Source organism: Colias croceus, chromosome 11 (genome assembly GCF_905220415.1).
Source record: "Colias croceus chromosome 11, ilColCroc2.1".
NCBI classification, from domain to species: Eukaryota; Metazoa; Arthropoda; class Insecta; order Lepidoptera; family Pieridae; genus Colias; species Colias croceus.
The window spans coordinates 10,525,953-10,549,668 of record NC_059547.1 but is presented as its reverse complement, the minus strand read 5'-3'; the positions used below and the strand labels follow the sequence as shown (position 1 = coordinate 10,549,668).

The 23,716-nt window shown below is 32.9% G+C and overlaps 3 protein-coding genes across 3 annotated transcripts in view; all 3 read right to left on the bottom strand.

The window, feature by feature from the left end:
• Positions 1-2,210: 2,210 nt before the first annotated feature.
• On the bottom strand, positions 2,211-3,807 carry LOC123695727 (sucrose-6-phosphate hydrolase-like). The gene has a single exon (XM_045641637.1). The coding sequence runs from the start codon at positions 3,779-3,781 to the stop codon at positions 2,312-2,314; it is 1,470 nt and encodes a 489-aa protein (XP_045497593.1). The 5' UTR covers positions 3,782-3,807; the 3' UTR covers positions 2,211-2,311.
• Positions 3,808-17,076: 13,269 nt separating this feature from the next.
• LOC123695874 (forkhead box protein K1) overlaps positions 17,077-23,716 on the bottom strand; it is a 61,669-nt gene continuing 55,029 nt past the window's right edge. The window contains exons 10-11 of the mRNA XM_045641822.1: positions 22,850-22,943; positions 17,077-22,512 (exon numbers count right to left, since the gene is read on the bottom strand). Of these exons, the coding sequence (XP_045497778.1) occupies positions 22,480-22,512; positions 22,850-22,943 (127 nt within the window). The 3' untranslated portion in view covers positions 17,077-22,479. The remainder of the gene's footprint in view (positions 22,513-22,849; positions 22,944-23,716) is intronic.
• LOC123695700 (uncharacterized protein YBL113C-like) lies at positions 21,082-21,609 on the bottom strand. The gene has a single exon (XM_045641609.1). It carries the CDS (start codon positions 21,607-21,609, stop codon positions 21,082-21,084), a length of 528 nt encoding a protein of 175 aa, XP_045497565.1.

Genomic DNA, 23,716 nt, shown 5'->3' with positions numbered 1-23,716 from the left:
ATTTCAGGACCCAGGATAATTGATTAAATTATTACGTCGTATTTTGATAGAAATATACACGCTTTTCAGAAACAATTCAATTAGTCTTTATTTTGCCATTTTCAATATTATTCCATGAATATATTATACCTGTATAATGTATTATGCGTGTTCTCGTGCGTAATTGATAATGTAGGTACTCTTTACTTTTTGTAATATAACTAACAAGGGATGTTTTAAATGGATGGTTACATAAACAAATTACTCCTACTTTAAGGACTAGACATAATTTATTATCTTCTATGTAGTAAAAATGAATCGCCAATTAATGTGTGAGTAAGCACAAAACTCAAGAACGGTTTAACGGGTTGGTTCATTTTTTTTTTATCTGCTTGAAGTACGAAGATGATTTTGGAGAGAAAACGTAAATATGTCACACGGCCAAGGCCGGGGCGCTATTATTGTATAAAAACAATTTCGTACTAAAATTTTTCGTATTACCCTGTACTTTTATAATATTTATTACTTGCCTGCGCTTCTGACCGCTGTGATACGGATCACTTACATGCATACTAAATGAAGGCTGCTGCAGATGGATTTTTGCAATGCGCTACTTTGCGGCATGGACTGTGAAATATAGACTTTTAACTCCTTACGCAAATGAATTATAAATTTATATTATTTATTTATATCAGGTAAATGTGGGAACTGTTGAAAGATGTTAAATTATTTAAAACTACTAAAAACTAAGTACTTCTAAAATAATAATTAATCAGAGTGTTTTAACAGTATACATATATAAACGTGTTATAAATTTATGCAGTGTTTTTATGTTTTCGCGTAGCTTCCAAAAGGATGATTGATTCAGATTTTTTTATGTAAGTCATTTTGTGGATATACCTAGTTCTTCACTGTGTGTGGTTAAAGTATATGTAAGAAATGTTACATAGAGCCTATTGAAATATAAAGCTCTAATTATTTATCTGTTTCTATTTTTACAACACTATGAAGGGTGGTGGATAAAGTAATTTTTTTAATAAGTAAACTTCATTAAAATTATTCCACAAAAAGATATGTCCCAATAAACGTAAAAAAAATAAATCCTTTTATAAATTAGGTAAATTGATACTTAATAAAATAAAGTGTAATACATTTTTCTTAAAGAATTACGTATTCTCTTTAGCAGCGTCTTATTACTTACTTTCTATTAATTATTTAAGGATCGGATTAAGAAAAAAGGTTGTATCCGGACACTCAAAGGATGTATTAAATAATGAAGAATGTTTCAATGGAAAAATTTTCAATTTGGCATATTAAATATGTTAAGTTCTTCACTGTTAAGTATATTATTGAAAATACAGAAGCAGTTTGCTTTTTCAGATACATACATAATTATTATCATTTTAATAAATAACCTACATTCTAAAAGATTAAAAAACACAGCTCTTTGTGCTCTACCTTAGGCATAAAGCATCTAAGACCCAGAGTACGTTATAATTTGTAGCTTATTATATCAATTGTTATTACATTTAATTTAAGATTGTGAAGATTCTGTAATATTGAGTAATATTTAAGTGTTTGTGCTTGAAAACTATTAAAACAACACAAATTAATTAGACACTTTGATAATAGATATGTAATAAAATAATTTGCACGCTGTTAAATAACGGCTAAACATGCTGTAATATTATATTGTAAGTTATAACACCCTTAAATACCATGTTTAAATGCAAATAAAGGATTTATTTATTTATTTAAAATAAACATGTCTTCTTGGCTCATATTTCGGGCGTATACGTAACATTTACGAGTATTTCACATCACGCGTTCTTATCTAAATTAAGATCTGACTCAACTTGAACAGGCTTCAAGAAGAGGAAGTATATGAGAAAATATGTTCGTTTTAAAGACTGTATGGATTTTCAAAATCGATCGAGTATTGTTCTGTAGGCATATATACTTAATCTAAGTAACTTTAATTTTCTTCAAAAGCTGCGAGTAAAAAACAATTTACCTCTACAAAATAAAACTGGTATTTTAATAAAAAACTAAGAATTTCTTATTTTTACTAAAATAAACATTATTACATTAAAGCAACGACGACGACGGTATTAATGTTTTTATAAAGCTAATATTTTGAAAATACAAAAATAAACTATGGCGTAATTAATTAACTTCCCTCCTACACACGAAGTAAAAAAAAAATATCAAGTAATAACATAGAAAGAAAATATTATCCAACATTTTTATTATAACAGAGAATAAATATGGGAATTTCAGCGAGAAATTCTGTGAAATCTTGTTCTATTACATCTAGTATATTTTAATTAATTTAAGCTGGAACACTGCGTTTTAAATGGAAGGCTTTTATTATCAAAGATTGGCGGCTCATATTTGTCAATTTCCATCCACCAAGGGGATAGACTCTGCTGCTGAAAACGACTTCTCCTTCTCCACAAAACAGTTCCAAGCTACTTGCATCTAAGAAGATCCTCCATGTGCTGTATGCGTTAGGTAACCATTCCACTTGCCTTACGTCTCCTTTTCCTCTATCCACAGAAACTTTTCCAACTACAGGATCCCATCTGATCCACACCATGCCACCTCCATCAACACCTTGCAAAAATAGCTCTACTTTATGATTCATGTTTGCTTCAACAATCAGTTCTGTGGCTTGCGGCAACTTAACAACTTTATGGGGCAATAGACGACCGTCCATAACCGTATGATGTCGTAACTTGATCATATCATCCAAAGGTTTCATTATAATTTTATCTCCTACTCGCTTCAGCTCTCTAACTATTGTCATAGCTCCTGACCAACCATCCACGTCTTCTGGATGAGGAACTTCCCACATGCTAAACCACGCCACTAAATACCGCTTTCCATTATGTTCCGTTGTTTGCGCTGCGTAAAAGTCATGACCAAAGTCGATTTCTTGAAAATCAATTTCGGGATGGAATTCGTACGTCTCATAGTCAAAGCTGCCGATGATATAACCGTTCTGGAACGTATTCTTGTATCGATCGCCTTCCGGCTTCATTCCCTGAGGGGACATCAATAAAACAAACTTACGGTCTAGTTCAAAGAAATCAGGGCATTCCCACATGTATCCCATATCTCCTTGCGATTCACCTATCACAGATAAGAACTCCCAATCCTTCAGATCTTTAGACTTGTACAGCAGAACTCTCCCGCGTTGGTCTAATGTTTTGCTACCGAGTATAACATACCAATCATTTCCATATCTCCATGCTTTAGGATCTCGGAAGTCGGGAGATCCATTTGGTGCAGCGGGCAGAACAGGATTACCAGCATATTTGTGGAAGTAAACTCCATCATCGCTGAATGCTAGATATTGACTCTCATTGTAGTACGGCTCCACATCTGTCACCACGTGAGCTGTGTACATCAACGTCATAGTATCGCCAACACTAACTGCGCTGCCAGAGAAGCACTGCTCTTCCCCGGGCAAAAGAGCTGTTGGCAGTTGGTTCCAATGGATGAGATCATAGCTAGAAGCATGGCCCCAATGCATAGGGCCCCAAACACTATCATACGGATAGTATTGATAGAAAAGATGGAATTCCCCTTTGTGGTACGAAAATCCGTTTGGATCGTTCATCCAACCGACAGGTGGCATGACATGGTAGTGAAGCCTGTACCGTGGATTTATATCAGGGATTGTAAAAGATATGTATTCTTCCAATTCAACTTTTGCGCTGTCCACATCCGTGATGCATTTTGAAGAAGCGGCCGCAAGGGAGAAAACAAAGACTAGAAAACTTTTGAGACGCGCCATTTTGCTTCTGAAGTTTGCTGTGGATTTTCCGCATATTTATATAAGAGTTATTTGAAACATTCTTAAGTGCTTTGTTTGTACTTGACAGTGATAAACTCTATCACTTCTCATTACTAGTAAAGAGCTACTGACATTATCTGTTAAGATTAGAACCACAGATTAGAACCCACTCTAATTAATTATCATATAAATTGAATGATTGACTTATCTTAGCGGAAACATACCTAGTATGTATTAAAATCTATACTAATATACTAATATTATAAAGCTGAAGAGTTTGTTTGTATGTTTGTTTGTTTGAACGCGCTAATCTCGGGAACGGCTTGTCCGATTTGAAAAATTCTTTCAGTGTTAGATAGTGAATGTATCGAGGAAGGCTATCATCAATCGCTATCATCAAGCTAAGACCAACAGGAGCGGAGCCACGCGGGTGAAACCGCACGGCACAGCTAGTAGGTATATAATATTCACTGTTTTTACAATTATACAGTTGGACAATGTTTTTTAATAAACATTTAAGATTTAATAATTTAATGAGCTAACACAAACTTTCAAATGAAATAGTACTATAAATTTACTGTTATAACGAAGTTTAGTTTAGTATTCCTTTATTTTTCCAAACCAAGGAAGGCGTTTAATAGGACCACTCCTTGAGGCTGAACATAAGTTTCGTCAACAAATACATAATAACCGACATACATATAATATATATTATACGTAATATGAATTTTTTTTTTATTGCATGTAAGTATGAGTACCTATATTTTATACAAAAAATCAAATATTATAATATTATTAAAATATAATCTTAGTTACAAGCTTCGTCACCAATTATGGCTTAAGTGTAATTATAAGTGATTCTAAATGTGATAAAGTGAAAGCCATCGTAAGTAAAGAATGAATTAACTATAAGTGGATGCAAAGTCTATTAATTCTAAGTCTGTGATACGATAAGTATGGTGCCATAATTGATTAAGAAAGCAATACAATTTTGCATTAGGTATTTCAAATAACCTAATGAGAATAAACAAATTTATCAAATATTATTTATAAAAAAAGTGAAGGATTGTAATTGAGACATACACTAGAATAGACTCGTAAAATATTATATTTTGTATCAAAACCAATGTTGTTAGTTGGTGAACTTTAATTTGAAATGTGAACTTTAAATTAAACAAAGTAACAAATAACTAGGTGAAAACTTCATTGTTTTATTAACTTTTAAAGATATTTACATATTTCCTAATTCCATTAACCGTCAACTACATAAACAAAACTACTTTTTTATAAGAAAAACTTTGTAAAAAATTAAATCAACCAAGGGTCACACGTTCATTACCATTCTTCTGTAAAGTATGCGTCTCTACAAACTCCTAACCCATTTAAAAGTTCTCAATGCTTATTGACTTTACCGATCTGATTAAAACTCTGCAGATAATTTAGAAAGAAAAAATATAAAACTTAGAATCTTTCAAGGAATTTTTAATTTCCGGAAGTAATAGTATTTGAAAACTAAATTGATGAATTTTCAGTGCAGAATATTAATCAGAGCAGGTAAAAAACTTATTGCCAAATTACAATACAAACTAAAATATTAGTTTTTTGCTTGAAAATAGTATTTTAATATTTTCGTCAATTATATAAAAACTATCCTTAATTTATATTATCTAATAGTGTTTATTTATTTTTATTCATTTATTTATTGGTTTACCAACGTTTGTTTACATTTTTACAAAAGTTTTTTTACAAAAGTAGATAGATACACAAAATAAACAAACATGGTTAATGTAACACACACTTACCTACTGGCAAACACAGCATGCAAAAACGTTAAACCAGTTTATTTTTTAAGTACATAAAAAAAGAAAATAGTGTTCCAACTTTCTAGTTAAAACTTTATACAAAAAACTGAGTTATTTTCATCAAGAAAAAAACAGTATAATATCTCTACCGCCACAACGCTCAGCCATAGGTAATCTATACATATAATAAATCTGTAGAAGGGTCAATTCTGTACATTGAAAATATTGAAAAAATAAATAGCAGGGGGTGTTACTGGATCGATACCAAACCCAAATATGTGATTAAAAAAATTTTTGTCTGTCTGTCTGTCTGTCTGTCTGTCTGTCTGTATGTGAAGGCATCACGTGAAAACTAGCGGTTCGATTTCGATGAAACTTGGTATAATTATACCTTATTATCCTGGGCGTAAAATAGGATACTTTTTATCCTGGAAAAATACGTAGAAAAAAATTAATCTTAATTTTTCAGTTTTATCCATAGACGTTCTTCCGTAGAACCGCGAACACACGTTGCGTATTATTATAGGCCTAGCCGTATTTGGGAATTGGGTCCAATAGATATTTATAAGATGTTATTGACAGAGGTACTCAAAATGGAGAAATAAACCATCCACGCGAAGACCGACACCCGCGCGGACGGAGTCGCGGGCGGAAGCTAGTCCATAATAAAAAAGAAAGCGCCATTTACAAACAAAAGGGCTATTAAAATAATTAATTATCATTATAACATTCTGTATCTTTCATCACGTTTAAACCGTTACGTGTACTTCCAACATACCATTTATACAGCCCTCAAACAATGGGATATTATTTGCTAATCCAGCAGGCTCGCCATTCCCCACGTGCGTCTGAAAACGACAGTTTGATAGACACTAACATTTCAAAGCTAGAAGCAAAATAATAACTTTTAAAAGATATTTATTCAAAGACGACGGATGCCTTTGTAAAATTATAATATCCGATTCGTAAATACGTTTCAGTTGAATGCTGAAGGTTTGTATTGTTAAAGGGATCGGATTTAAAGATTTATTTGATAAAAATTGCTATATTTAGGTAGGTTATTGTTTGATGAATTTATGGAATTTAAATTTTAGTCTTATGTTGGAGACTTAAAATCTTTTTATCATTGGAACTGTCTAATAAATGAAAAATAACGATAACGAAGTCGATGAAATAAACATAAACATCATTTTGTATTCAAAAATTTTGAAAGCTAATGCAACCTTTGATATAGGTGCTTATTTACTTAGATATTATCTCAAAAACATTGAGCTAATAAACTCAGTTACAGTAAGCTTTATGTTTCCTAGAAAATATAAAAATCACACTGCAAACGAATTCAGAACAGGATTTCGCATAAAATTTTTGACGCGAGTTTTAAAAATGCAGCTGCCACAGTTTTTGATAAGTGTGAAAAGGAATTTTAGGATTATGCAGTAACTTTGTGGATATGTTCTAAATTTTAGTTACTGGATTATTTTACACTAGGAAATTGATACAAACCTTGTAAAGTTAATTAATATTTATAGCAAAGTGGCAACGAGCTTTAGGTATACACCCACAGAACATTTATATGTTCTGTGAATACACCCAAGCCGGATTAGATCCCTTACAGGTAAGTTATGAAAGCTAAGCTAAACTCTACGATTTAACAAAATGCAATAAATTATATTCACTTCCGTCTACGTAAATAATGTCGATCAATAAAACGATTTGCGAAATGCATTTCCCCTCTATCAATGAAAAAAATGGTTGTCTGTAAAGTCGGCTTACTGACGATAGTTGAACGTGACAACCTCTTAAGGCCGATTGTGCTTCTTTGACAATAATTTCAAAGAAACACACTAAGTGTCCAATCTCCATTAATTCGTTTTCTATCTCAAGACTCAAGGTTCTGTGAAAACTAAATCTCTCATTAAATTGTCTGTCGTGTTCTAAAGTCACACTTATCTTATACAAAACCTACAATCCTGAATTGAAAAAGAATTAAGTACATAAGGCTTATCTTGAGATTTTAAGTCAGTGGAAGGAAACGCCAGCGGCCTGGATGGTGCGGTGGCGTTTATTTTATGCAGTAGTGTGATATTGGAACTGAGTAGTAAAGTTTTACCTACTTCAAAAATTCGACACAATAAACCTATACTAATATTATGAAGCTGAAGAGTTTGTTTGTTTGTTTGTTTGAACGCGCTAATCTCATGAACTAGGTACTGGTCCGATTTGAAAAAGTCTTTCGGTTGTGGATAGCCTATTTATCGAGGAAGGCCTTAGGTATATCATCACGCTAAGACCAACAGAAGCGGAGCCACGGGTGAAATCGCGGAGCGCAGCTAGTTTTATATAAAACAAACGAATTTGTTGGATTCAAGAAGGTTGCAAATCCTATTCGATTAATCCATAATGTTAATGTTAATCCATATTTTCGATGATCATACTAAAACAGTCTACCGAATAGCTTAAATTATAGATACTATCTAAAGTACAGGTGGTGTGTTTTGTTCGTGTAATGTGAATGGTCTGATTTGATGCACATTTTCAGAAATTTTGCAGTTATACCTAATAAATAAATAACTTCTAAATGTTCGAAAAAAATCGTGCCGAACTAAGCCAATCTAATCATACTTCTTTTTACATCAGAAACAACAGTCGACGGTTCTAGAGATTTAATAAATGAACCTTAAATGCCAACCGCAGTGCTCCCGTATTGTACATAATTATTACGAGAAACGGTACATAGCATTTGAAAATAATATAAACCAAAATAATGCAAACGTATTCCTATTTCGTAGTATGAGGATTGAGGTTGTTTCATAGAAACTGGTAGGAGGTTTTGTTTAAAGTGCATCCCTAGGTAACTGTAGTAATGATAGATTGCGAGAAAGCCACTTAAAATAATATACCTACAGTGTGTTTGTTGTGTTGGTGTTTGTTATTCATTTAATTTAGAAATAACCCTAAATAGTAGATACCAACTACTTAATATAGTATTGTACAGTGCCCTAGTAGAGTGAGATTTTTTAAGAATAGAAAAAATCGATCACTTGTGGGATTCGGAGCCCGCGTCTTTCGCCTTAAATTTTCTCATTTAAGCATTTGAATGCTATTACTACTACATATCAAACCCAATTTACCTATTGTTTATTTATTAATTATTTATTTATTTATTTATTTATTTACTCTTTATTGTACAACAGTCTTATAAAATAAAAGTACAACAAAACCATTCAAAATGTACAAATGGCGGCCTTATGGCTCTAAGCCATCTCTGCCAGGCAACCTTCAGGTAAAGGACAGAGCATAATATACCAAAGATTATATGCTAAGATTATATGTTATTATATGCAAAGATTATAAGATGATAATTACTGGCTTACCGACCGCGGCTTCGCCCGCTTTGTCTAAAACCTAATAAATTATATACTAAAACTAAACCTTCCTCTTGACTCACTCTATTTATAAAAAAACCGCATCAAAATCCGTTGCGTAGTTTTAAAGATTTAAGCATACAAAGGGACACAGGGACAGAGAAAGCGACTTTGTTTTATACTTTGTAGTGATAATGCTTATTTTTCAGCGTAAAGCATGATATGGGGAGTAAATCTTTGAATTAATAATTTCTAAATTGAAAACAGGGACCTCCTAAGAACTTATTTAAAAATAGAAGGTTATATATTTTGGTACGGGGAGGTGATTATATAAAAGGCCTTCACGCCTGCTCATTTACCCGTGAAATGATAAAGAATACCCGAAATAACATTTATTTATATTTTGCTGACTTGAATAGAAGTTAAAATTAATGTTTACGGTAATAAAGGGAATTTTGTCTGTCATAATTTCCTCTGCATAATTATTACCTCCCCTTCATATCGGAGAAACCTGGTGGAAGTTTAAGAAAATCACCTATCACGAAAGACAGACATTATATTATGTGATTGCTTAGCCAAATTTAAAAGACTAGTTTGTTAGTTAGATCATACTAAAATTATTATAGATAGTAAGAAGTTAAAGATATTAATTATGATAATATGATTAATCTACCTATTTTAATTGTATATTGGCAGTAATTAAAAGACCAATTATGTATAGATTTAAATACTCAGTTCAATATTACTATGATTTTTATTTCATCTTCAAAATTAATTAACTACGGAAATAACATTCTTCAAAAGAGGACCCTTGTTTTCATCTGAATTCGTTTAATTCCCCAATCTATGTACCTCACTTTAGTTTAGCATTTTATAGACACCTACCTAATTAAGATTGAGGTCTCAGTTTCAATTTCCTTTTTCAGTGTGAAAACTTTCAGTGAGGCTTTCAAAAGAAACCTAATTTAAATGAAAATGAATATTGACTATAGCCAGTACTTATAGGTATAAAGGCTTGGAAGAGAACGCTAATAAGCAATAATGCCGCCTATACAGTATACAGGTAATAATTTTTATACCTTTTTATTTTGTTCTGTATATTGTATTGCTTTCACGCTTAAAAAAATCAAAACCAAGTTGTAGCAAAATATCTGCTTTTGCATTTCCATCATATTTATTATGCAATGATAGTATTCTCCAGTTTGATGCGATCTCAAATATCTAAACAAGCACGTAGTCTGAAGTTTTGCATAAAACAATACAACTTTATTCGTTGCAGTCAAAATATAACAACAAAAAGGTGCACGAACTGAATTCATTGTTTGTATACTCAGAAGATAATTAGGTATATCGTTATTTAGTTACCTATTTATATGATACTAGCTTTCCGCCGACAGCTCCGCCCGCGGTTTCAAAGAAAAACTCGCATAGTTCCCGTTCCTGAGGAATTTCCGGGATAAAACCTATCCTATATTACTCGTGGATAATGTAGCTTTCGAATGGTGAAAGAATTTTTAAAATCGGTCCAGTATAGTTTATGAGCCTATTCATTACAAACAAACAAAGTTTTCCTCTTTATAATATTAGTGTAGATGTAGGTACATTATGTATTTTAAACGCGGAAGTATTTTTGCTTGTTTGTTTTATTAATATTGAAATAAAAAATTACTTATCAAAACCACGAATACTCGTGGAATAGTTAGGTATTTTTAAACGGTAAAAGAAAAGGCTTTGCTTACGATATTTGTTTATGAGCAGAAACAACTAATAAAAACTGAAATAACTAAATAATAAATAACTAGTCAGGTGCAAATATTTTCCCTGTACCTAACTCGATGCAACAAATACCATAATAAACAGCTATATTTATTTTAAATCAAGTAGGTACGCTCTGATTTCCTTGAATTGTGTTGGAAATCATTCGTATCGGAAAACTCCAGCACTTATATGAAAGTAATATTGAAATCAAATCTAATATCCGAGTGACTCTTCAGTATATCTTTTAATATGTAACTTACATTCAACCTACATTATTTAGATTACAAAGAGCTATGATATAAGTAGTTTATATATCTAATATATAAAAATCAATGCCACTTTTCGTTGTAATTCCATAACTCGAGAACGGCTGAACCGATTTCGATAATTCTTTTTTTATTATATTCCTTGAAGTACGAGGATGGTTCTTATGTAGAGAAAACGTTAATATGTACCACGGGCGAAGCCGGGGCGGACCGCTAGTAGATAATATGTATCATGTCATTTTATCATGTTCTAGATCAATATAAGAATATTTGAAGACCCCTTTGGTACCTACATCATATCAGTAGGTATACGGTATAAGCGTTACCTACCAATTACTAAAAGTAAAAGTAAGAAAAAGAACTTAAGTGAAGTAAAAAGAACTTATATCGGATAACATGGAAAGGTTTAGGTAATCACCCATTGATTTTATCATAAAAATAAGTAATAACCATAAAATCTAAACATAAAGAAACTAAAATCGCTCTCCTATTTATTTCGTATCTACTACGTACCACTTATAGCAAACGAACCGTTTCCCATTTCTGTAGCAATATTCCAGAAACGTCCATTAAACATAGCGGACATGTTCCGAAATACGCAATCTGTTAAAAATCCCATTACAAATGTCCCAAATCCCTTTGATGTCCAACACCAATGTAATAACGAGAGAATTCACGCTCAGATGCGCAAACTTCCAATCCTCAAAAACCACAATTCTGTTTAGCTAGCACTCGTCGGTTGAGATAATTGTTTGATCTTTTAGATTAATGTATACAACTCCACTGTTTGTAGGAATTAATGTTGGTTTGGTAAATGCAAATAATGTAGCGGGTTGTTCATGAATGTACAAATTAAAGCGTTTATTCGTGAGTAATACTAATCTGAACAAGTTCATATTTTGGTAATTTCAATTTCTCTTAACTTTTGTTAGGTATGCACTTTCATAACGCCTATCTTTTTAATTTATTCAATACAATTCAATATGTATTTGTATCCTAGTACTATGTGACTTATTCAGTCAAATCATATACCTAGGTAGGTACCCTGTAATAATACACATTATAGTATAGCCTAATCGTATCCTGTCTAACAAAGCATACCTAGTTACTATTTACTACTAACCGTTAAAAATCGATCAGTAAAACAATGGGTGACTTCCCGGAAAATAAACTTTAGCTCACACAGTTCAAAAGTTAGAAGTCATAAGAAATGTGACTGAACAATCTGTAAACTTTCTATTCTTTGAGTCAACTTCTTACAAAAGATTGAAGTGAGTCATTACGAGTTAAACTGAGGCAATTTTTCGTGCAGCGGGAGATCGCAGTCGTTCATGGAGATCCATTGAAGGTTTCAGATCCAGATTAATTGATACGGATGCTTTCGTTTACTTGTTATTTCTGTAACTTACATAACATTAAAATTTGCATTTAAGAATAATTTTATTTACATAACTAGCTGTTGCCCGCGACTTCGTCCGCGATTAGGTCGTTTTTCGTCATTCGTCGTTTAAAAAAAATACGTGACACTTTATTTTAAAATTTTCTTAATTATTGTCTCTTATAAAATTTAACTACATTAAAATTGAACACTCTGATAAGAAAATCTTAAAATCTGAAGAAAACATGAATGTGGTTTAAATTCTACATTACTTAGTATCAAATAATAATCTAAATTAAATGTAGATTAACAGTTTGAGCACACCATTATAGAATATGTACCTAAGTATTAAATTACGTTAGTTTACATAGTAACTTTACTAAAAACACGATGACTATCTTTCGCGCTCGATACCACAAACTAAGCATGTTTGTGGTACGTGGCCCGCGTCACTTGACCCCCCGCGAGTTCCCCTCCGTTGCTATGCGAAAATACATTCGTCGCCCTACTGTAGGAAAAATTGTAATACTGTGGCCTGGGCGTTATAACACGTCCAGGGAGTTCCTGAGTGCCGATATCACCATCTTGAGGAAAAGCTTCTAATGTCGATTTAAAACTGCATACATACGAATTAACCTGTTCTAAAATTGTGAAATGAGTTCAGTTTTAAATTTGAGAAATATTGATTTCTTGTATTCCACTATTCGTTGTAGTCGAATACAAAATATATTTAAACAAACTTAGCTTGGCCTTCAGGCAAAAGGGATCCTATCAAATGGTAAACTTGACCTTGTATCTTAAAAGTAAGCATGAACGGATCTTCTGATAATTATTGAGCACCAAAGGATCATTTGAAACGCACTACTATAAGAGCGAATATTGTCTAATAACAGTTTACATTGCACCACAGAATACATAATAGTAGCTAAACGCTAATTGCACAGTATGTTCCTCTAAAAGTAGTGATTTTGTGAAAGGTTCCGGTGTATCTTCAAACGAAAGCCGACTCGCCTTACTACACTATAAAGCATTACAAAAAGAACATACTACGTTAATATCGCCTATACAAAAAATGATGAATGAATGTTACAATATACTTTGACTACTTTGACTGTTAGTTAAAGTTTATTTTTACTAACAACATGTAAATGAAGAAGAAATAATAATTACCAACGAACTAACCTTTTCTATAATACTTAACACGGCACATTTTTCAAATTATCTTGCTCAACTCTACTAAAAAATTTGAGGGTTTTGTTGGAACTTTAATATGTAAAAACTATGATATATCTAAACTACGATACAACTTGCATGCGGAAATGCTCATTAGGTACAATTGTGAATCTAAAGAATAACTAACATACTGTTCAATTTTATTGAGCTGATGAATATCTTTTGCCTGGAAGAAATCACCGTCGCCTAACTATAATGTGTTTTCTTATAAAACCGTTACATAATTTATTTTATCTACTTAAATAATGAAAATGATATATTTATAAAATATAAAACATATTATGTAAAATGATTAAAAATAAATAAATGAAGCAACTACGATTCAAAGAAAACATCTTTTTCAGTGTGAAAATGCTCTAAGCAATCCTGGATGATGAACTGTATATCATGTACCTACTCTGATCCCAGTACGGTCGGTACGTCGATAGCCATAACGATAAATATTATAATCAGATAACCGCAAAGTCAAAATAAAACATTACTTGTAAAGTTGTGAGTGCAAAATTTACGTTTCATTTGGCAATAAAAAATTTTTCGGTACTAAAACGTAGTAGTTTGATATGTGGTTGGCTGCCCCTCCTCTCCTTCCTGAAAAATATCCTCCAAAATTTCCCGAGATACTTCCAATGATTGAACCATTGGACGTTGGACATTAACTTCAGTCAAAAATTGACGAAGCGGATGATTACTAATTTCCACTTAATCCTCGCTGCTACTGTCTTTATCATCAAATCATCAATTTTCAAGTGGTGTAGTAAAAATATCAGCAGAAATCGTCTTCCAAAGGCGATATGATTTTATTAGCATTGAATCTGTAAATAAAAAAATCAAAAGATAACTGTAAATCTATAAAAAAAATTACTTAAAAATAAAATTTTATCAAAAACTTCTGTTCCCAATGCACCTCAAAATAATAAAAGAATCATTCATTTCATTTCATTTCATTTCATTTCAATAAATACCTGTAAGTAACAACTTACCTTTTGTGGGAACGCATGATGGTGAAAATTCACAAAACACGAAGATTGCATTTGATATTTTTGGTTTTATGGCATTCAATTGCTTTATAAATATCACTACATAGTATGAAAAAAGTCGCTTTCTGTGTCCCTATGTCCCTATGTCCCTTTGTATGCTTAAATCTTTAAAACTTCGCAACAGATTTTGATGCGGTTTTTTTAATAGATAGACTGATTCAAGAGGAAGGTTTTAGTACATAATTTATTAGGTTTTAGACAAAGCGGACGAAGCCGCGGGCGGTAAGCTAGTAAATTTATAAAACACGAAGATTTTTAAAATTGTAACTAATGAACACAACAATATATTATTATACTCTTTGGAACACAATCATTAGATTAACTGTAGATAATGGTGTCTATTTTTACTTAAAATAATAAACATCTACCCTCACTTTAAAAAAAATGTAGTTTATTATTTACACGAAATATATCTTATAGGGAACGGAAGATATGGGTTAAAGAGTTAAATAAATAAATAACATAATTATATTTAAATTATTAATTTTTAACGTTGTGTTCAGTAGTGTTAACATGTAAATTGATTTGATTTTTACGAAATCTCATAGATGGCGCTGTTACAAAATTAACATTATACAACTTACATTCTTTAAGCTATGTTTCTCTTCCCAAGTTACTTAAATATGGCATAATTTTTATAGTGTCAATATAGATATTGTCAAACAACATTTATATATGCGTCATTTGATTATTAATTTCCAATAGTTAACGTGTAAATTGATTTGATTTTTATAACATTTAATAGATGGCGCTGTTTCTAATTTGTCTTTATACTACTAAATTCATTAAACTGTTTCTCTGCCCAAATTACGTAAATGACATAGTTTTTATTTTGTAAAGCTAGATAATAGCATGGCTTACTCGAAACCAACATTTAAACATGAGTCTTTAGATTGTACGCTGTCGTAATACACGGAATACGTAAGAAAAATAAAGGTTCACAGCTCCTCCCCCGTAGGTGATAGCTTGATAATATGTAGCCTATAGCCTCACCCGACCTGTTAGTAATATTCATGCAAAATTTGAAGTCAATCTATGCAGTACTTTTCGAGATTAGCTCGGACAAACATACAGACAAACAGACAAACAGACAAACAGACAAACAGACAAACAGACAAAAATTCTAAAAACTATGTTTTTGGCTTCTATATCGATTATAGATCACGGCCCAGGTATTCTTTTAAAAAAATATTCAATGTACAGTTTTGACTTTCCTACGATTTTATTATATGTATAGATGATAATTTTAATTAATTTATGGTCTGGTTACATCTGGTCTCGTCAACAGCTCGAGTTATTTTCTTCTGGTCTGATGGTGATTCAAAAAAATTTAACCGTTCACAGATGTGAATGGAATTACAGCTTTCAGGGATCACCAATAAAATGTGTGAAATTATTTTTGTTATTGGTTAATTTGTTTCCGATATTAGCGCATTCATACAAAATACAAATAAATTAGTCAGCGTATAAAGACTGCTTTCCACAGCTGTATGTACCATCCACATATTACCTTAATTTTTAATCGACTTAAAAAAAGAAGTCACTTTTCGTAAACAGAAAAAATAAATTAAAACCCGTTCAGCCGTCCTTGAGTTATAGTTAGATACATAACTAACATGGGTTACTTTAATATAATAAATACAGCATTTATTTATAAACCATAACAAAAAGCGAAAATATTACGAAAACTTTGACCTTTGGCCACTCTTAGGAAATTTCCGTTGAACCGTATAGTTGGGTTGAGGGTTGAGGCCGCAGCAAATTCGTCTTGTTATTTATAAATTTTATTTATATCTAATAATTATAATTCCTCTACACACTTTCACAAAATTCAGTATTCGTGAAGGAAAAAAAACATGTTTTCCTCTGATTTTCCTTTTTGTAATGGAGTTCAATAAAGCGTGTTCATTTATACATTCGAGGGGGAAAATAAAACAAACACAAAAGGAGATAAAATACGTTTATTTCTTAAAATTTGTCAATAATAAAACGGTGGCTCTTGTGCCTCCACTTACTGTAACTGGGAAGTATACACAACGAAAAAAGTCGACGTTCATTTAACGCCGCGATAATATTAGTTATTACTGAAATCAACCAGAGATTGGCAAAACTAATTTATTAGAAAACTGATATCTCGAAGCTTCTAATATTACTAAATCATATCCATCACAACCATAAAAATAAACCGAGAAAATAAATGTACAACGAACTAAAATCATACTTTTGAAACACAGCCACTGCAAAAAAAATGTGTGCGTGTACTAGTGTACACACGTAATAAGTGAAACTTCTTTATGACCTTATTTTTCAAAAAATAATTTACAATATTCAACTTTACAGAAATACGTGGAATCACGCGTGGTAGGGTTAAGAAAAAGATGGCGCGTAACGGAAAGATGTCACGCGTAACGAAAAAATTTTTTTTCCTCCCCAGGTTAATCAATAAATAAACAGCGTACATCTAAATTATTTTATTTCCATAAAGGCATTTATATACCATACAATATCTATTCCAATACTATTCTAAAAGCCGAGTCATATATTTATAGTTACATTCATATACGGCGATAAACGAACGTCGACTTAAAGCTAAAAAGAACGCATTTGGTTGCTGTAGCATTTACAATGCCTAAAGAATATTGCGTCCTGCGACTCGATAATAAATTTCAAATTGAAGCATTCACAAATACCGCTGCGGATATCTGTTAGTAACATAAAATAATATTCACAATAACTAAAAAAAAAAAATATAATGCACGGTTTCACTCCGTTGTAGACGCTTGTCTGTTACCAACTGACGTGGTCAAATAATTATTATGGTCAGTTGAAATATTATGTTTTAAAATTTAACCGATAACCCTTCCTCGCAACCCTTTCTATAATACTGAGTGTATTATAGAATTAACCATTCCGACCAAATGTGAATGAATAGTGGTAATATTATGTTCATTCATTCCATTCATTGGTGTGTTATTACAATCATGGTGAATTACGAAACTTTTAAATTAATTTTTTAAATATTCATACTTAGTAACATTGTTCAAATATTGATAACGAATCTCTGGGTTTGTAATTTTGAAACAATTTAACCATAGTTATTATTAAGTGATGCAAAATGAAGCGTAAAAATGACATTTCCCACAGACTATAAACCAGTCAGAACTTATAGACCTGGCATAGACAACAAATCTATAATTATTTTTTTTTTTTTTTAATTAAGGAACCATTCGCTACATATTATTGTAATAACACACCACTTCTCTCCTTACACATAGTCACTGGACCACACAGCGTCACACTCGCGCATCCAAAAATATATTAGCGTTCACACACACCGGTCCAGCCGAGGCACACACACACACCTATATAATAAACGGCTATGCCAGTTTTAATGCAACTCTTTGATCGCTATATTCGATATATTGGGAGCGTCGAACAAACTTTCATTAATAAAGCCTCTCACTAGGTTATACATTACATACTTTTAAATGCTAAAATCTACGTGCTTTCCGTGTTTCATATTTATACACTAATATACGCTATAACTATAATATAATATTATAGTGCTAAGATTAAATTATATTATATAATAACCGTATAGTATAGAATTTTTATACATGTGTATGTTACACCGAAACCATTATATAGGGGAGTTCACACAACACAATGTTAAATGATACGCCGTACCAGTGTGAATACACCTTAATGACGTACAGACTAATAATATTTGCCATCAAAATTTATAATTAGACATAAGTCATAATATTTTCGACCGTCACAATATATTCCGGTTAATTTATCATTTACAACGAAACTCACTAAATAAAGATTTTATTTAATGAATTTTCGTTTTCATTTCAATCAAAATTAGATAGAAATATTAAATCAGAATATAATTATCAAGATTTCACTAAACGTTTGTTGTGAAATGTTTCATTTAGTTTTAGATACAAATCTAAGAGTCAATTTAGAAAACTCCCTTTGAGTTATAAAGAATTAACAATATACGTTCATACATATAATATTTCGACCTAGTGCAAAAGGACCATAAAAAATTGAGATTTCTTTTCAAAGAATTAGTGTTTTTGGTCTCAAAAAACAAGTACCTAATGTTTTTTGCCTTAAAACAACAGGCAATTTAATTAAACTTTACAATTTTCAACAAAATTGCCTAATTTTTTACTAATTATTTTTACATCGTTACTTTGGATAAATAGAGTAATTTCAATAATGATCCTTTTTTGAGGTGAAAATTAAACTTTTTTATAGTTTTTCGAAGATTATGTATATCGTGACGAACAGACAAATATCAAGATTGTTTTCATCAGATCATCTTTTTAAGTTTTTTGGTATTCAATTTTTGAAATTACCCCACATCTCCAAAGAAGTAATTTTTCTTCCTTTTTTAAGTAAATTATAAAGACCTATACACACATTCGAGTGTCGTATGAATGTACCGAATGTATACCAATAAGACAAGATCACAAAACATAAAATATTATTTTTTATTTTCCATACAATTCGTATTTTATTTTAGATAAACCAAAATCCATGGAATGTTAGAAAGAAGATGGCAATTTTCGGGATCTTTTTGCATATTTTACTAATCAAAAAATATAAAGTCAAATGTGTAAGTTTGTATGTTATGTTCTAAGGAACTGCTGATTCCATTATTGGATATTGTTTTCTGTGCAATTTGTTGCTTAGGATCATCATAGGTATTTGTAAAAAATATCCTACCATTATTTTTAATCTATTTTATTATTTGTTTTGCAATCTTGGCTTATTGGATACATTTTTATGTAAAACAGAGTCATTTATATAGCAATTTAATGTGAAATACAGTAAGTATTTTAGTTCAATATTAAGTTAATATTCATTTTTTAACATAGTTATTATAATTTTATAGGTATATGACCATTTTGCGACTTCGATAAATGATGAAATACATACTATTTGTGAATTTAATTTCATGACTCTATATATTGTATTATGAAATAAAGGTTTTTAAAAGATTCTTCACTGTTCACTTCAACTTGTTTTTACGTTAAAAACTATAATGTATGCTTCGCGAATATCACCCCATTTATCAAAGCAGCAAGGTCGATTTCACATTGATAAAACCGAATTATCAAAACGAACAAGTACATTACCAATTTAATATAATATTTCACTAGGAAAACTTTTAAAAACTTGTACTTCGTTTGAAATTCGTATATTTGTTTGCGTATAGCTCAATACATTTGTGACCGATGAATTATTAGCGAGAAATAATTACAAAATATCAAAGCGTACTTATTCATAAATTTTATATGAAAGAAAATCATTAATTTCTCTAACAATTTAAAGTTATTATCACCTTAACACCTCCGCTAATAAACGTTCGTCAAAACGATGTTTTGTCGCATTCTTGCTTGCGTCAATACATTGAGAGGGAAAGAGACAAAACACATGTTTTCACGAATTTAAAAATCTATTAGCCCGGGGCCTAAACGTTAAGAATATCATAGCTAAGCTTAGCCGTTCCATTTAAATATATAATTAATGCGATTTTGGTGTTTACAAACTATAACTAACTTATTACAGACATCTGTAGCATTGCACTTATATTATTTGTGGTACAGTCGGCAACGACGATCGTCACTTCACTTTTTTTTTTGTCAACTGTACGCGTCACAGTACACACATGTACGAGTCCGGTGTAGAACTTAGGAATAGAGAAAAATATATATATTTATAATAATAATATAATATTATGTATTTATCATAATAATATGCACTACGATGCAAAATCAAAAACCGTACCACACGAAACGACACTGTATACTTAACACTTTAAAGTTCAAAATCATAAAATCGTAGTCTATTTATTGCTAATTCCACACTCATTGACGAGTTTGTCGTGTCACGCCGCGATTGGTCGAACAGGACGCGGTGAGCGCTGATTGGTCGAGCCCCGAGACCGTCTGAGCGCTGATTGGCCAACAACGCAGTACTAAAGTTCAGTACAGTTCATCATCATAGATATATTGTCAATTCGTTTTAACATATTCACGCGTAAAGAAACGAAAATCATGCTATCTCGCTTACGCATTGGTGGAGATATATCTCTCTTGCTCACGACCGCATTTAAGTCGATTCTTTATTGGCACGGTACACATTACTAGTAAATTTTGTTGCACTTTCCACTATAAATTAAACAAAAGTTTTGTTCTTGTATTTTGATACTCGCTAGTGACTATGTATTATATTGATTCATACATTATAATATATGTAAGGAAAATAAAGTGACATCCACCAAGATAATAGGTTTTATAGATAACACTATCACCATTAGGAATACAAACGAAACATAAAGTCTGAAGAGACTGTTACATAAAAAAATAAGTGTTTTTTTTTAATAAATGTATTTCCTTTCCATCTTTCTAATACGTAGTCACTAGTTACTACATATACGCCAATCAACGTTTCCGCGGTTGCATCAACGAGAGCCTCGCACGTAACACCGAGCGCTCATTGGCCGGCTCAGCTGTGTTCCTATTGGTTGATGCCGTGCTGCAGGATGCCTGTGGTAAGCTGCTATTGGTCGAAACCGTGCTGGTAGCGGGAGCTGTGCTCTGTGCCAATCTACGAGGAACCGTGGTGATTGTCGTACTGCAGGTAGACTGTACCATGCTGCAAGTAGTGGATGCCGTACTGTAGTTACTCTTTGCCTCGCTGCGATTTGTAGCAGTCGTGTTGCTGGCAGATACTGTGCTGCTGCTATTCTTTGGCTCACTACGACATATTGCAGTCGTGCTGTTACTGGAGGAAGCCGTGCCGCAATTTGTCAGCAATGTGCTGCTATTGGTCAGCACTGTACTGCTGCTACACTTTGCCTCACTGCGATTTATTGTAGTCGTATTACTAGTGGATGTCGTACGATTGGTCAGCACTGTACTAGGCTTAGCCACATTGCGTTTAGTTGCTGTACTACGACTCAATATCATGCTGCGATTCGACGGCGCCATACTACGACTCGGCGGATCCATGCTGCGATTGGTCAGCGATGTACTGCGGCTCGGTGATGCTGAGCTGCTATTGGCTGATGTACTGGGAACCATACTGCAGGTGGTCTTGCTACTAGTGGATACCACAGAGCGATTGATACTTCTGGATAATGCAGAACTACGGCTCAATTGTACAGTACTAGTAGGTGGTTCCATGTTATTGGCTGACGCTGTAGTAGTAAGTAAACTCGTACTGCGAGACAGCGTCGTACTGCTGAAAGTCGTGCTGCGGCTCAGCGACAGCGAACTGCGATTGGACAGCACTGTACTGGTTGGAGGGTCCATACTACGGCTGAGTAATGCTGTACTGCTAGGTGATGATTTACTGACGGATGTTACACTGCGATTGGACAGCACTGTACTAGTCGGCGGTTCCATACTGCGACTGGCCGAACCTGTAGTACTGAGTAAAGTGCTGCGGCTCAGTGATACCATGCTGCGATTGGACAGCACTGTACTGGTTGGTGGATCCATACTGCGGCTGGGTGAGGCCTTGCTGGGTGTTACACTGCGATTAGCTGTATCCATACTGCATGGTGGTTCCATACGGGCTGACACTATACTACAGCTGACTTGCGTTGTGCTGGGTAACGTCGTGCTGCGATTGACTAACGCTGAACTGCTGAGTAATGTCGCGCTGCGATTGGCTGATGCTGTACTGAGTAATGTCGTGCTGCGATTGGCTGATGCTGTACTGGGTAATGTCGTGCTGCAGCCAGGCGTGCTGGGTAATGCTGCGCTGCGATTGGCTGATGCTGGCGGGCGGCTGCGCGCTCGGGGCCTGCGTCACGCGCCCGGGTTAGCGGGACGTCAATACGCGCGCCGGTCGTCGATGTCGGACACCTATAATGTAAATCATTTTATTATTAAATAAAGTAGTATTATACTGACCTTACTACAAATACAATAAAAGTTTGTTTAGTAAAACATAATGAATTATGAAATGTAAACAGTTAAGTTTTTTCAGTCAATTCAATATTGATTCATAAAAGTTAAAGTGAAGTTTTGTAATATGCTTTATAATAAATATAATGTCCAGTGTCAAGTATCACGTATATCGTCTCTAACTGCGTTTCTATCGTCAAGTGACTCGTGAACGAATGCAGTGTCAAGTGCCACATGTAACTGTCGTATGCCAAGAAGTGTCAAGTGCCAAGTGTAAGTGTCAAGTGTAACTCACATGGTGCTTGGCCCGCTTGTGCGGCGGCTCGTCGGGCGCCTCCTCGATCACCAGCTCGCCGCCCAGCGCGCAACCCTCCTCGCCGCTGTACCCGCTGTATAGACAGACAGACATACAAATTTTATATCTAGGCAATTTAGTGGTTCGCGTAGTTCTCTGACCTAAATTTGCAAACTTTCAATTTTATTTCAAGTGTATAAAGTTATATCTAGATATGCATAAAGGCTATAAAAAGCCTTAACCTATAAGTGTCAAAGTTTATCACTATATAAAAATGTAAATGTATTATAAATTTATATTAAGGTGATTGCTACGATCTGTTCCCAGCCAATGTCCCGCTAGATGGCGCTGAATTCTACATTTCTAGTTTATTTGAGTTTTTGCGTAATTGGAAAAGATTAAGGTCGTAGGAATAGTCATGGCGATTACTGAATATTATATTTTATTTAAATATGTCATATCATTGCCTTAAAATCCACCCAATTCGGTAAAACCATGCGTTTTAACATCTGTCATTGCATACAGGGTCGTTTACACACACAGACGTATACAAAAATGATAAAGATTGAACTCTAGATGGCGTGAATGTAAAACAAGTTTGGCGTGTATGTATTTGAGTAGTTAGTAGCATATTATATTCTGAATTTCTGATCCATGCCTATTCACTCAAAACTACCTAATAACACTAATGATTTGTAACAGTAAATTATTTCAATAGGTAGGTATTTGAACATTTCCCAACAAGACGTAAGAATAATTATTCGTAGGTATACAAGATACAATAACAAATCTAATACACTATTTATTATTTTACTATTTACTAGCGGTCCGCCCCGGCTTCGCCCGTGGTACATGTTTACGTTTTCT

Coding starts and splice junctions, on each gene's coding strand:
- LOC123695727 (XM_045641637.1), bottom strand. CDS start 3,781: ATGGCGCGTCTCAAAAGTTTTCTAGTCTTTGTTTTCTCCCTTGCGGCC.
- LOC123695700 (XM_045641609.1), bottom strand. CDS start 21,609: ATGATATTGAGTCGTAGTACAGCAACTAAACGCAATGTGGCTAAGCCT.